This window comes from Punica granatum, chromosome 1, assembly GCF_007655135.1.
Source record: "Punica granatum isolate Tunisia-2019 chromosome 1, ASM765513v2, whole genome shotgun sequence".
Classification (NCBI taxonomy): Eukaryota; Viridiplantae; Streptophyta; class Magnoliopsida; order Myrtales; family Lythraceae; genus Punica; species Punica granatum.
Window position 1 is genome coordinate 6,363,133 of NC_045127.1, and position 12,970 is coordinate 6,376,102.

The 12,970-nt window shown below is 38.0% G+C and overlaps 2 protein-coding genes across 3 annotated transcripts; one reads left to right on the forward strand and one right to left on the reverse strand.

The window, feature by feature from the left end:
* The first annotated feature begins 501 nt into the window (after positions 1–501).
* Positions 502–2,055, forward strand: LOC116199888 (pentatricopeptide repeat-containing protein At3g14580, mitochondrial). The gene has a single exon (XM_031530473.1). It carries the CDS (start codon positions 704–706, stop codon positions 1,898–1,900), a length of 1,197 nt encoding a protein of 398 aa, XP_031386333.1. The 5' UTR covers positions 502–703; the 3' UTR covers positions 1,901–2,055.
* LOC116199878 (C2 domain-containing protein At1g53590-like) lies at positions 2,026–6,514 on the reverse strand. Of its 2 annotated transcripts, XM_031530453.1 has the most exons (12): positions 6,017–6,512; positions 5,728–5,802; positions 5,475–5,618; positions 5,137–5,232; positions 4,929–5,060; positions 4,669–4,821; positions 4,332–4,373; positions 4,125–4,173; positions 3,940–4,032; positions 3,628–3,811; positions 3,422–3,545; positions 2,026–3,203 (listed from the first exon to the last, which is right to left on the reverse strand). In XM_031530453.1, the coding sequence occupies exons 1-12, from the start codon at positions 6,140–6,142 to the stop codon at positions 2,208–2,210; spliced, it is 2,214 nt and encodes a 737-aa protein (XP_031386313.1). In that variant the 5' UTR covers positions 6,143–6,512; the 3' UTR covers positions 2,026–2,207. The 2 variants fall into 2 exon arrangements, with proteins under 2 accessions (XP_031386313.1, XP_031386322.1); XM_031530462.1 differs by lacking the exons at positions 3,940–4,032; positions 4,125–4,173 and having other exon boundaries at positions 3,628–3,884; positions 6,017–6,514.
* Between the last annotated feature and the right edge of the window lie 6,456 nt (positions 6,515–12,970).

A 12,970-nucleotide genomic window follows, 5' to 3' on the forward strand; every position in this document is an offset into this window, starting at 1 on the left:
CTTGATGAAACCTCTTTCTGCGGCTATTGAAAGTGCAAGGAGTGCTGCCCGGTCCTCTGCTTGAAGCGGCATGTTCTCGTGTGTGATCTTGAACCATGAAAGGGTTGGGGGATTGCGCGGTTGTTGTAGGACTCTTGATAGGCATGAGTTGGTGTTACACCAGGAAGCGTCCGTGTTGATGATGCTCCAGTCAAGGCCTGTGGGTTCTTGTGAAGGATCGAGATGAAGTGTAGGCTTGGATGAATTTCTTTATTGGATTCTGGCATTCTGACTTCTTCTTTTGTGTTCCATGTAGCAGCTTTTGATTTTCTTGATGGAATGGTAGAGATCTCCTGGTTTGATCCTGAACTCCTAATGCGTGCATATTTTCATCTCGATTTTTACGTGACCAGACCCGCTTGCGGTACTCCTCCCATGCTTCATAGGCTTACCGGATAGTGAATGGCTAGTGATTTTCTGATTTCTTATCAACAATTTATAGCTCAGATCAAACACTTTGCAACAAGAAAAGAATCCGTATGACTAATAATCATGATTCAAATCACACATTTTATCGCAAAAAAATGGGCCGGTCCGTCCAGGGAGTCCTATCCAACGGTCCCGAGGCCGCCCGGACAGTCCATCCGGGGACCTTCCCAAGCTGTCTCTCTGTATATATGACCTCCAATCAATACGAAAGTTCGAAGCTTTGAATGTTCGAACAATGCTTTCCCGCTCAACTTCTTCTTCCCGACCGCTACTTCGGTTGATCCGAAAACCTCTTTCCACAATTCCTCCTTCGTCGGTAGATTCGGAGGTGCTCAAGAAGCTCAACAGCAAGGACTGGTTGGCCCCGAACGAAGTCCTGAAGGTCTTCGAGAACCTCAGAGACCCCACCTCCGTAATCGTAGCTCTGCGCCGCTACTCGAGCCGGAGGGACTACAAGCCCAATGAAGCCCTCTACACCCTCTCGATCAACATCCTCGCCCGGGCGAAGATGTTCGATGCGGTGGATGGCATCATGGATCGGGTCCGGGCGGAGAAGGGCAGCTGCAGGCTGTCCGATGAGTTCTTCTACAACGTGATCAAGATTTACGGGAATGCCGCCGGCCGCGTGAACCGGGCTATCCAGACCCTCTACGACATGCCTGCGGAGTTCGGGGTCTGGCCCAGCGTGAAAAGCTTCAACTTTGTGCTGAACCTGCTCGTGTCGTGGAAGCTGTTCGAGTTCGTTCACGAGGTTTATGTCAAAGCCCCGGAGTTGGGGGTCGAGATCGATGCCTGTTGCTTGAATATCATGGTGAAAGGGTTGTGCAAGAGCGGGAATTTGGATGCCGCCCTTAACCTGCTCGACGAATTTCCTAAGCAAAGATGCAAGCCGAACGAGAGGACTTTTTCAACCCTGATGCACGCGCTCTGCAAGGCGGGGAAACTCGATGATGCGTTCAGGCTACTGGAGAGGATGGAGGAGGAGGGGATCTCACCCGACACGGTCGCTTTCAACATCTTGATTTCGGGGCTGAGGAAGCAGGGGAGGGTCGATGAGGGAATGGACATCTTGGAGAGGACGATGCAGCTCAAGGGCTGTGACCCGAGCGAGGCGTCGTACCAGGAGGTCCTGTATGGGTTGATCGATGAGGAGAGATTCGTAGAGGCGAAGGAGCTGATGGGTCGGATGATCTTGAAGGGCATGAACCCGAGCTTCATCTCGTATAAGTCTATGATCTCTGGTCTGTGCAGAGAAAATTCAGTGGAAGACTTGGACTGGATTCTGATGCAGATGGTGAGACAAGGCTTTGTTCCGAGGATGGGAATGTGGAGGCAGATTGTCTGGGCTGTGTTATCGGGACACAGCCATGGGAAAGCGTCCAGATCGAATCGGTTTCTCATGGACTGCTTAACTGATTGCACTCAGCTGTAATGTTAATCTCGGGTTCATAACTGCGATTCCTTCAGATAGTATAAATCTTGCTGCTCAATTTTCTCGAAAGCACCTGATTCTCATCGAACCCCAAGGAAGTTCAATCAGCCGAGTACATGGCGTCCTTAAAAAAAAAAATGAATCGATATTTTTACTGCAGAAACTATTGTAAACACAACCCCAACATATTATGGACATGAACTACAAAATCGAAAAATAACAAAGTAAAACCCGTACCGAATGAAACTCGGATGATGTTTCTTTATGTAATTGTATGCAACATATGGACTGATGTTCAGAAACTCGACTAGCTTTTCTGACCATCCAAGTCAACACTTTTTTCTTCCACGACATCTGCAATGGGAAGTTTTGGGCCCGAAATATCATCCACGGATCCTGCTTTTTCCTTCACAACATTCTCGGATTCTATTGGAACATCACTTGAATCTGTCGAGGCTCTGCCGCCCTTCTCTGTCGACTTAGGAGAGTGACTGCCTTCACCTGAGGAAATAGGCTCGGAAGCTATTGGGATGATGCTGTCCGCCCGGTGTGTATATACAGATGGTGGGAGAGACTCATCATCCGAAGAATCTGAGTCCGATGGGATATTCTCGAGCGGAATTTCTCCACGTAACCTTCTAGAACCTTTCTTGGACAACACCTGCTTAAGTGACCGTGCCGACTTCTCAGCTTGCTTGAGGAAGCCCTTTGCCTTGTCCTTCAAATTTCCTTTGCTCGGGCTCTCAGATCCACTCCCGTCAGGGCTCAAATTCTGGTCCTTCTCAACAATTAGATTTACACCAATTTTGGTGGAACCAATTTCTCGGACATTAACATATGGAGATGGAACCGCATCTCCGTCAATACTGGCTTGATCATCCTTCTTCTGGTTCCTGTGGAACACCGAACCGATCTTCCTAAAGCCCCACTTCATAGGGTTTCCCAAATGTTTCTCCTCCTGATTTTCATAAGCTGTGCCCCCTGGAGTCTTCTTTGGATCCGAGGCCAAGGGATCATTCTCTGCCCTAATGATCTCTGTGTCAAGGCGCCGACTCTTTCCCTTCCTAGGTTCCCATGTCTGGGAAACTTCACTCCCAGGCTGCTGGATCCATATCCCCGTCTCTTTCTGCCCTTCAATATCTATAGGCTCATACTTATCTGCCATTCGTGGAGATTTCTCCAATGATCGGGAAGAGAATGAACCTCTATTAGGCTGCTCTTTAGCGAACGAACTTGCTTTCTCTTCCTGGAATAATGATTCTCCAGCAGAGCTATCTGCATCCCCCTGTACACTTCCATCCCCCTAGAGAAGAACATTTGTGTAAGTGCGGTTACTTATTCTCTTATCCTTCTCTCGAGAAACATAGAGAAGTAGATAATACGTGTAGGATTGCACTAAGTGAAACTTTTCCGTGTTATTGGGAAGAAGTAGGAGCAAAACAAATAAAGTGAGCTTTTGTCTAAAATAAACAAACAAACAGGAAAGTGGAATTGTTATCTAAACCAGAACAGCTCGCTTACCTTCGCATTTTCCTCCAGCACTGTTATTGCGAGGTGCAACCTTCCCACTTTAACATCCTGAAGAGCCACCCAAATATCATGTCTTTGCCCATCTCTAAGATCATTAACATTTATCGAACAGTTCCTGAAAAATTTACAAAATTTAAGTCACTTCAACTGATGATGAGGTAAAATATGTGTTAATCCATTATCTGTTAGAAACCAACCCAAGTGCATCATCGATGAAGTGATCCTTGTCGCAGACTTCGAGACTCAAAATATTTGGTGTTTCCCAAGTAATGATCGGGATCCTAAATTCCTCGAGCCACTTGGGAGACAGTGTCTTTTTCTGAATTTTGGTCTTAAATCTGTAAGGGCCCAGTTGTCCTTTCACGTATGGGTCAGATAATCCTGTATTTGAGGACAGAAATAAGCATTTGATATGTCCCACAGGAGAAGGTATATAGTAATAATCTTCCACGTCCTGTATTGAATAAATAAATTGAATAAATAATAGGAAGAATGAGTTATTTACTGACCATTCAGATCAGCTGGTTTCATTTCAGTTGCCTCGATGACTTCTACTTTCACAAAAGCAAGAGGCTCTTTCACGTTCATGGAGAACCACGGTTCTGAAATTCAAATTTTTACAGATTTATATATACTTACATCAATATAGGTTCAAAATCATTCTGCAAATGGCCCAAGGAAAAAAAAAAAACACCTTTTTGAGGTGCTGCAAATTTCTCCATATTGACGACAAGCATATTGGGCTGCAAAAATTAGAACATCCAATTTACAGTTTTATCTAGCTCTCATAAGCATAAAACCAATAGAACCGAGCCAACAGGATTACTAAATTCATTTCCAGTTATATCTTGTCATATATAGTTTTAAATAAAAGGGTGAGAAGCACATTAAAGAACTTAACCTGAACGAGTGTCTGCTCGAATGCGACTGACAATAGTTTGTCCTGCCCAACCAAGAGAAATAAATGCAGTTTTATTAGTTTCAACTAGCGAGTGACTAATGCAAGCGTTTCATCTGTTTACTTTGCAGAACATCTGAATTTATCAGTTTATTCCTTCCTTCAACTCTTTATCAAAAAGGAAAATAAAATCTTCATGCTTCTATCAGAAAACACATCTTCTCAAAAGCAATCTATATAACAGTCATTATCACATCTCTGCCGTTGTTCAAGATAACATAAACATAACGGTTTTCCACAACTAAATGGAACTTAGTGCTGCATAAAGTTTGGAACTTACCAGCCAACCGGCGATACCAGGAAGTTCAGTTACATCAATCCCGTGGGTGAAAATAGGCTTCACAGTCATCTGAAAATATGGGGGCTCTGCAAAGCAAACTCGCAGCCGACCAAGAAAAGGCCAGTGTTCTAGGAATTTAACCCCAATCAACACCTAAAACGAGAGAGGAAATCTTAAGTTCTCAACAAGGTGAAAAAACCAAAATTGAATATCATCCCAATCTATAAACAATTGTCCTGTGAGGCATTGGAGATATTTACCTTCCCTTCAACATGCATGCCTGTAATATGCAACTTGGCCCACATTCCAAATCCTAATCTTTTCCTTAGTTTAACAGCAAGAATCGCACTCATATCTTCAGCAGTGAGAAAATTCATCCCCAACTCCAATACCTGCATGTCAAATTACTCCATATAGTAACATAACCAAAGATGAAAGCCTTACAATTTTGAAGAGAATGACACGCACCAGGTGATCATCTTCCGAACCCTGACGAAGGACTCTCATTTCCGTAAAGATAGGGGGGTTTCTTCCCATGTACAAGTGCTGGACCACAGCTTCCTTCTGCGTGATGAACAGGGATAAAGATACAAGAGTATCAGTACCTCGCATAAAATGCATAACGGACTATGATTTGAAAGCTAGCAGAACTAGGTATCCTGTTTTTCAATAAAAATAGAAGGCCCCTATAAAGAAAATGTTTCAAACGAGCTCAAACCAAAGACCCGAGGTTCAATTCGCCACTGTGACCTGGATCGAAAAAGAGCAAGAAATCATAAAAGATCAAGCGTAAAATAAAACCATACAGCAGTCCACGGCTTGTACTTCTCCAAGAACCAAGGAATGATCGGAAGGAGTATCTTCTGCGAAGCGATTTGCTCCATGCAGACAGGCCATATCTTCTCGACTGCGTGGTTCAACCACCGAACGGTCTCCGAATCGGTGAGTACCTTAATAAAGAACAACCAATAGATCATAACTTCGTATTGAAATCTTCGGTGCAAATTCTTGTACCCGACATATCTTATGACAACAGGAACTCAGAAAATCGATGCATACCCTCCTTTGGTACGACTGTTTCCTCTCCTCGAATTGCAGTTTCTTCTGCAACCTCAGCACATAACGCTCATGAACCTGCAGAGAGGAAGAGGAATAAACCCATCCATAACAATCCAATCAGACAGCAGCAATTCCCCAACAGTTACCAACCAAATACTATGCAGAAAACTTTTGCGTCTGTTCACCACTATCCCTATCCTGAAATCCCGATTAGCAGTACAAGAAGCTCATAGCAGTGGATCAAACCAAACCACTCACTCTGTGAGACAGAGGTGGAGTTGATCATTACCAGGTAGAGGTAGACCAGGGAGATGAAGTAGGCAACTGGGTGGCACCAATTGAATTCAGCCAGCAGCCAGAGGCCCAGCAGCACTATGCCCGCGTGGTGGATTATCGTAACCTCCGTGATGTCCATCTTCTTCCTCCTCCTCTTTCTCCTCCTCCTCCTCGGTGATTCTTGCTGTTACTCTGAACCCCAGAAGACCCCACGCGGAAATGGGGAAGGAGGCCCACCCCTCCTCATACCGAAACCATGAACGATTAAAGAAAGAAACCAACCTTTGCCCAGAAACAACCTCGGCAGAAAGATCCAAACTTCACTATCCGAATCAATCCGAAAAAAAAGCCTCTTCAGGAACAGGATCGAATCGAAGTTGAATTGCGAAATATTATAAGGGTCCCCCTCCAGATACTTGACGGTTACTTAATACTGGATAAAATGCAGTTGAAGTGGGAAAAGATTGAAACTTTGGGTCGTCCCTTGGCAATTTCTCTTTCTTTTGTCCCCTTTTCCATGATAAAATAACTCTTTTTGAGATTATAAGGTTGATGGTGACGTAGACACAAAGGAACGGGACCGAATTGGATCCGCGTTAAATCCGAGTTTAGGCGTGGATTGTCGGTCGGAATCCACTACATTAATTTGTCGACTCTCTAATTGAAGTTCGTATGTAATACTATGCTCCGATTGATCTACATGTATAATATACTCCGATCAATTTCAGTGTAACCGACTTAAATTCGCTCGCTTACCTTAATCGTTAGTGCAAGCAGATAAAATGTACTTATGTTTGATGAATAGATTGTAGTCGGGACTCGGGAGGTTGAACCGTTGCTTGCACTCATACCACTTAGCGAGGTCTCTTACGACAAACAAATTAAATTAGTTAGTGCGGTTTTTCTTTTTGCGGTAATAAAAGAAAAATAATGGTATATCTTTGTAAATAGTATGCCTAAAAATCATTCTAATTGAAGATTTTACTCACATTTATTGAATAGTCATTATATATTATGTAAATTACAATTCATATCGTTACGAGTGGAATTTTGAATTAGGAGAATCTATAGATTGGTTATTAGGGAGATAGATCAACATTCATAAATCATAAGGGAGTAAGAAGAGTGGCAGTGGGCAGTGACCCCAGCTAATACTACCAGATTCCGACAATTTTTTACCAGCATAGTTATTATTAAGTGATTTTATCTCGTCACATGATATGAGGAAACACCAATAAAATTACAATAAATTAAATAATAAGTATTAATCACTCGATTAATTATAGTAAGTTTTCTGAATTGAAATAAGTTTATTAATTCTTTTTCACCATACTATTATAAAATAAAATCATTTAAAATTTTCTACAGTTAGAATAATATTCGTTATTCCAAAAATGCTCATCATAAACAAAATAAGAAAAATTACAGCCATTAGATATTGAAAAAAATTATAGCTGTGTTAGCAGTTTTAAACTTTTATCCCACTTCTCCCCCTATTCTTCTCTCTCATGTCTCATGTCTCATGTCTCCAGTTTCACGTCCGTCCCGTCCCAGTTGCCATTTCTCCCTCTCATCTCATAATTTTTTTTTTCTAAGAAAAATCAATTCATTAATTGATATTTTACTTAACGAAAACACTTTTACGAGAGGAAGGGATTTTAATATAGTGGCCAAGACGTCGACTCGAGATCAAGAAGTATTGGGTTTAATTCTCACCAGTGAAACGTATGTGCCTCTTTATTTCTTTTAATTTTCTATCTTTGTACTAACTCATAAACCTCTATTACAATTGAAAAAATACTTTTATAATATTTGCTAAAAAATATACACATATGAAAATTATTATGAAAAAAAATACATATTTCTTATGAGTAAACTAAAACTTATTAAAATGGCCTGCATAGCGCGGATACGATACACTGTGCGTAGTAAGACTACACGTCTTGTGCCGTCAAAATGAAACTCTCAATTAAGGTGTTAGTGACTGAACTCACCTGAATTTTTGTGTACTTTCTTACATTATAGATTTACAGATTCTCCCCCCGTAAAACTCTTGCCTAAGAAGGATTGTGAATTTACGGGAGACGATTTCAAATTGGAATGTCAAGGCAATCGTCTCACTTTAAATCACTAGGCAACCTGACTTTACCGGTGTTTCGGCAAACACAATTACTTTATGAGGTGCGATTCACCAACCAAATTAAAACGTTAATGCTGCGTTTGAATTGTTAGTGTGATTTTAAAATCATGATTTTGATTTTGATTTTGATTTTAATTGTGGAAAAAGACAAATGAGATAGTATTATAAATTTGACTTGAGAAACGTATATTTTTGTTGTGTAGTATGTTGAGTTAAAATCAAAATCATGATTCTAAAATTACTTTTACAATTCAAACGGGGCTTAAGAAGTTTAGTTTGCGTTTGGTTTCATAGGAGGATTTTAAAATCAGATTTTGATTTTGATTTTGAGTGGAATAAATGGTGCCCACTTTTTGACTTTGTATGAGTTATTTTGTTTTGTAATGGGTAGAGTTAAATTAGAATTGTGATTTTAAAATACTATTCTAAAACCAAATAAGCCCTTACATTACCCTCCCCGGTTACTGTTTTTTGTTTTTAATTTTTTTTCCTTTTTAAGTAATCGAAAAAGGATTAAGTTCAACCACCGGGAAGGAAAAAAAGAAAAAGAAAAAAGGATTAAGTTCGGAGTTTTGAGAATAGGGGCTCTGACTGACAGGTGCGCCACGTCTGTTTGACTTGTCAAATACGTGTCGGCAGGGCTGCGGGATTAACAAAGCGGCGATCTTCTGCTTTTCCAACAGAAGCAAATGTAATCGTAATTCGATCCCATCCGTAGGATAAGATCGATCGAGGGCTCTTTCTTCCTCATAATTAGCCTGCTTCAGCCGATCATGGGACCCACGCAGCACCTGATTACGGCTCCCCCCCGGTCAATCTCGGGCGTCGACGTGGCATGACGTGCACGTATTAGAATGCATGTCATTCGGTCGTTTGAAGGAATCTTTTGTGCAAATCCAAAACATGATGTTCGAGAAAAGACGGGCATTCATTAACTAATCACAGACACAAACAGTAATTTACAAACTTAATTATAATTAAATATTAGTATGATTGGGCTGACTGTAGAACATGGTTGAATTGAATCATCATGTTAAACTACTTAAGAGTTCCATTAATTTGATCACGTCCACAAAGGCCTAATCAGTATTTCAAACTTTGTTCGAGCAAAAAAAAAAATTCAAAATTTGAGAAAAAACCGACTCTTAATATTTGCTTTCATTTATAAATATTTAGGTGGCATTTGATATATTAAGTATTTAAAAAATAAGCAATTAAGTAGTTAAGATAAAATATGTATTGGAAGATGAACGGGAGAATAAGGATGAGGAGATGTTTAAGGTTAGTTTATGTGCAATAATAAATGAAAAATAACTTATTTTATTAGAGTATAATTCGTGTTCAGCATGGTGCTAAACTTATATGTTAGATTGTAAATTTTAGGGAAAAGGTCAAATTTGATCCTCAACTTTTAGCTCTTTTTCTATTTTAGTCATAATTTTTTTTTGGCTGGATTTCGTCATCAATTTTTTTCGTGCGGTATGAATTTAGTTCTTCAGTCCAAAATTCCGTCCATTTTTCCTAACATGTATATTCGTCAAATGAAAGTGCGTCACGTGTGCGACAGGTCATAGCTACTCTAAACCGGTTATTATAGAGCAAATCTGATTCTTTTTTTAATCAGATTCGTAAACCGGACTAAGATATTTTCGATTTTTTTAGGGTTCCAGCCATCACTTCTCTTTTATCATCTCACGCACCGACATATGGCTGGAATCATAAAAGAACAGAAAATATCTTAATCTGATTTACGAATCCGATTAAAAAAAGAATCGAATTTGCTCCATAAAAACCGTTTAGAGTAGCAGTGATATGTCGCGCACGTGGTGCACTCTCATTTGACGAATATACATGTCAGGGAAAATGAACGGAATTTTTGACGGAAGGACTGAACTCATACCGCGCGGAAAAGATTGAGAACGAAATCCAGCCAAAGAAAAGGTTTAGAACTAAGACAGAAAAATAACTAAAGGTTGAGGGTCAAATTTGACATTTTTCCTAAATTTTAATTGCACTATTGACCAAGAAAATTCCAACCGTACTATTTGCGGTATCAAATTACATTTTTTTGGTGAATTTATTGGTAACAATTAAAATTGGCTTTTTCTATAGAAAAAATGACGAAATTAAATAATAGTCTTGTATTTTCACTTGGCCACGGACTTAGGCTCATCCCTAATTTAACAAATTTGAACTAATAGGAAAAGGAACCCAAACTTTATATAAACCTCCGAATTTTCTATTACTTGATTGGTGTGAGACTTCGCTTCTTTTTCTCAATATCTTAACGCTGGCCCTTACATGCGATGTATGGTCTCTTCCACTTATCTATAGGTGTTACCAAGGATGAACCGAGGGGGTGCTGGGAATGGCAGTCGCCTCCCCTTGAATTTTCAAGCATTAAAAAAAAGTATAATCCTTTAAATTTTAATGAAATTTCTTATATTTCATCCCCAATTTAAGAAAATTATCCTATAGTTCGCCTTCTCAAGAATCTCGCCCCCTATGTCCAGACCCTGGGTCTGTCCTTGTGTCATGTGCTTTTAAACACTGGCCTCTGCAATTGATCTCGAGCGAACTCTTCTTTTGCTTTCTCATGTTCTACTGGACCACGAGGTCGACTTCCTCCTCAATGCTTGGGTAAAAATGAGGAGCAGTTTGGTTGCACTTGTATTATAAAACTTTACTCTAATACCATTTTAGATTTCTACTTGGTTCATACGGACTTGTGCCCATCTTTTACATGATATCTAAAGATGTTAGATAGTTGGACACAAGTCACATATAAATCCCGTGATTTCTAATACCGTTTGTGTGGGGCTTTGCTTACTTTTTTCAGTCTCAACGGATAGTAATCTCTACTTTTATAAGGGCAAAACGCCTTTTAAATTATACGAGGCCACTCAATGAAGGTTAATATTGTAATTTTGCATAAAATAACTACAGATTATAAACTCCTCATTACTTTCCAATAATTTCTTTTCCAATTTATCGCCAATAACATTCTCCTTCTCTCTCCTCTCTAACGCGATTTGATAATTTTCTAAAGGGACACAAATATATGCATCTAGTTTTAAGCAAAGCTGTGGTGAGTCCGATCATAAGGGCTCATAATGCTCGATTACTGAATGAATTTTTAAAAAAATTTTAAGCTTTTTTAAACAAAGTTTTTATTCTCCCAAAAAAAAAGTTTTTTATTTTTAAAATATATTGATATAGATTTATGATGCCGATAATTATTTTCTTGATTTTTCGGCCTTCTTTCAAAAAATATTTTTTCAAATTTTGATTTTTTTAAAGATATATAAGTATAGGTTTGTAGAGTCCGTCATTATTTTATCGGATTCTTTAACTTTCTTAGGAAAATGAATTTTTAAAATTTTATGTATAAAGTATTTTAAAACATATAATATATATTTGTAAGACTGTTGTTATTTTCTCGGTGTTTTGAGCTTTTTTTAGAAGACAATTTTTTAATTTTTTAAAACATATAAATATAGATATAGATTTATGAAAGCGATCATTATTTTTTGATTTTTTTTAATTTAAAGTATTTTATGAAAAATTGATAAGACAAATCACGTAAAATCATGATTTATTTTTCAAAAAACAAATCAAATCATATTTTTAATAGATATAGATATGATGTGTTATATTATATATATATATAAATAGCGGACGTAACACATATAAAATGTGATCGATTTGGTTTTGAATCAGACGTGAGTTATTCAAGTTTTCATACACGCACGAATTTATTTTAGTACATATATATTATTAAACTTGAAGGTAAATCTTCGACTTTTTGCTTTTCTCACATATAAACTTTTATAGACTTTTTGGGTTCTCCAATTTATATATGTGGTTAACATAAGACACGATGTAACGTGGCTGTAATTTTTATTTTTTGATTTTTTTATACATAATCTCTTTTCGAATTGGTTGACTTGAGTTTTTCAAACTTTTGCCTCTTTAATGACTTATATGTATTAATTTTTTTCTCATCTTATTCACGAAATTAAATTACCATTAGCTTTATATATCTCATAGTATATTGTTATTGACTTTAAACTAATAATTTTCAAAAATTTATAATAATATTTTACATAATAAAATTATCAAAAATATAAAAAATTACATTCTATTCTTTGCAACGCACGGATCCTATGATTATTTTGATTAATAATATGAACCTGCATAAATTACATAGAGAATGAATAATAGCGCGCGCAATGTGGAAAAAAAAATCTAGTAATTAATAAGAGGACTGGAAGAGGGAGTGGGAGAGAGGGATAGAGGAGAAACAGGAAGAGTGGGATAATACTAATAGAAGAAGTTTGCGGTTTGTGTGCATATGTTACTTATTTATCGTTAATTATTTACTCATTTAATATTTAATATTTAATAATTTTATTTTTAATGTACATTTTGAAAAACAGATATTAAAATTGTTCTTTTTTTCCCTCTCCTTTGTAATAATATAGACTAGCTTTCACACATGCGTAGTGTACGATTGCTTTCATAGTTTTATTCAATTTCGGTTTTGAACTTTTATGTTAGATTTATGGCATTCATGTTTTATTTTTTGTGGATATTTGGTAATTGTAACTAATTAAGTAAATGTGTATACTTTTTTTATGAAAAGAAAGTGGTCAAACTTTTAAGAATTTTTTTTCCATAAAATGAGGAGCAATTAGTAGGAGAGGGATTTTACAATAAGATCAAACCAAAAATGAAAGCGATGACAATATAACACTCTTACTGAAATAATAGTATAAAATATATCATTCAGTATAGCCAAAACTTTGGAATAGAGAAGGAAGTTTT

Coding starts and splice junctions, on each gene's coding strand:
- LOC116199888 (XM_031530473.1), top strand. CDS start 704: ATGCTTTCCCGCTCAACTTCTTCTTCCCGACCGCTACTTCGGTTGATC.
- LOC116199878 (XM_031530453.1), bottom strand. CDS start 6,142: ATGGACATCACGGAGGTTACGATAATCCACCACGCGGGCATAGTGCTG. Junction 4,374..4,668: donor CTGGTATCGCCGGTTGGCTG/GTAAGTTCCAAA, acceptor TTGGTTGGGCAG/GACAAACTATTGTCAGTCGC. Junction 3,204..3,421: donor TGCTGGAGGAAAATGCGAAG/GTAAGCGAGCTG, acceptor GTTCTTCTCTAG/GGGGATGGAAGTGTACAGGG.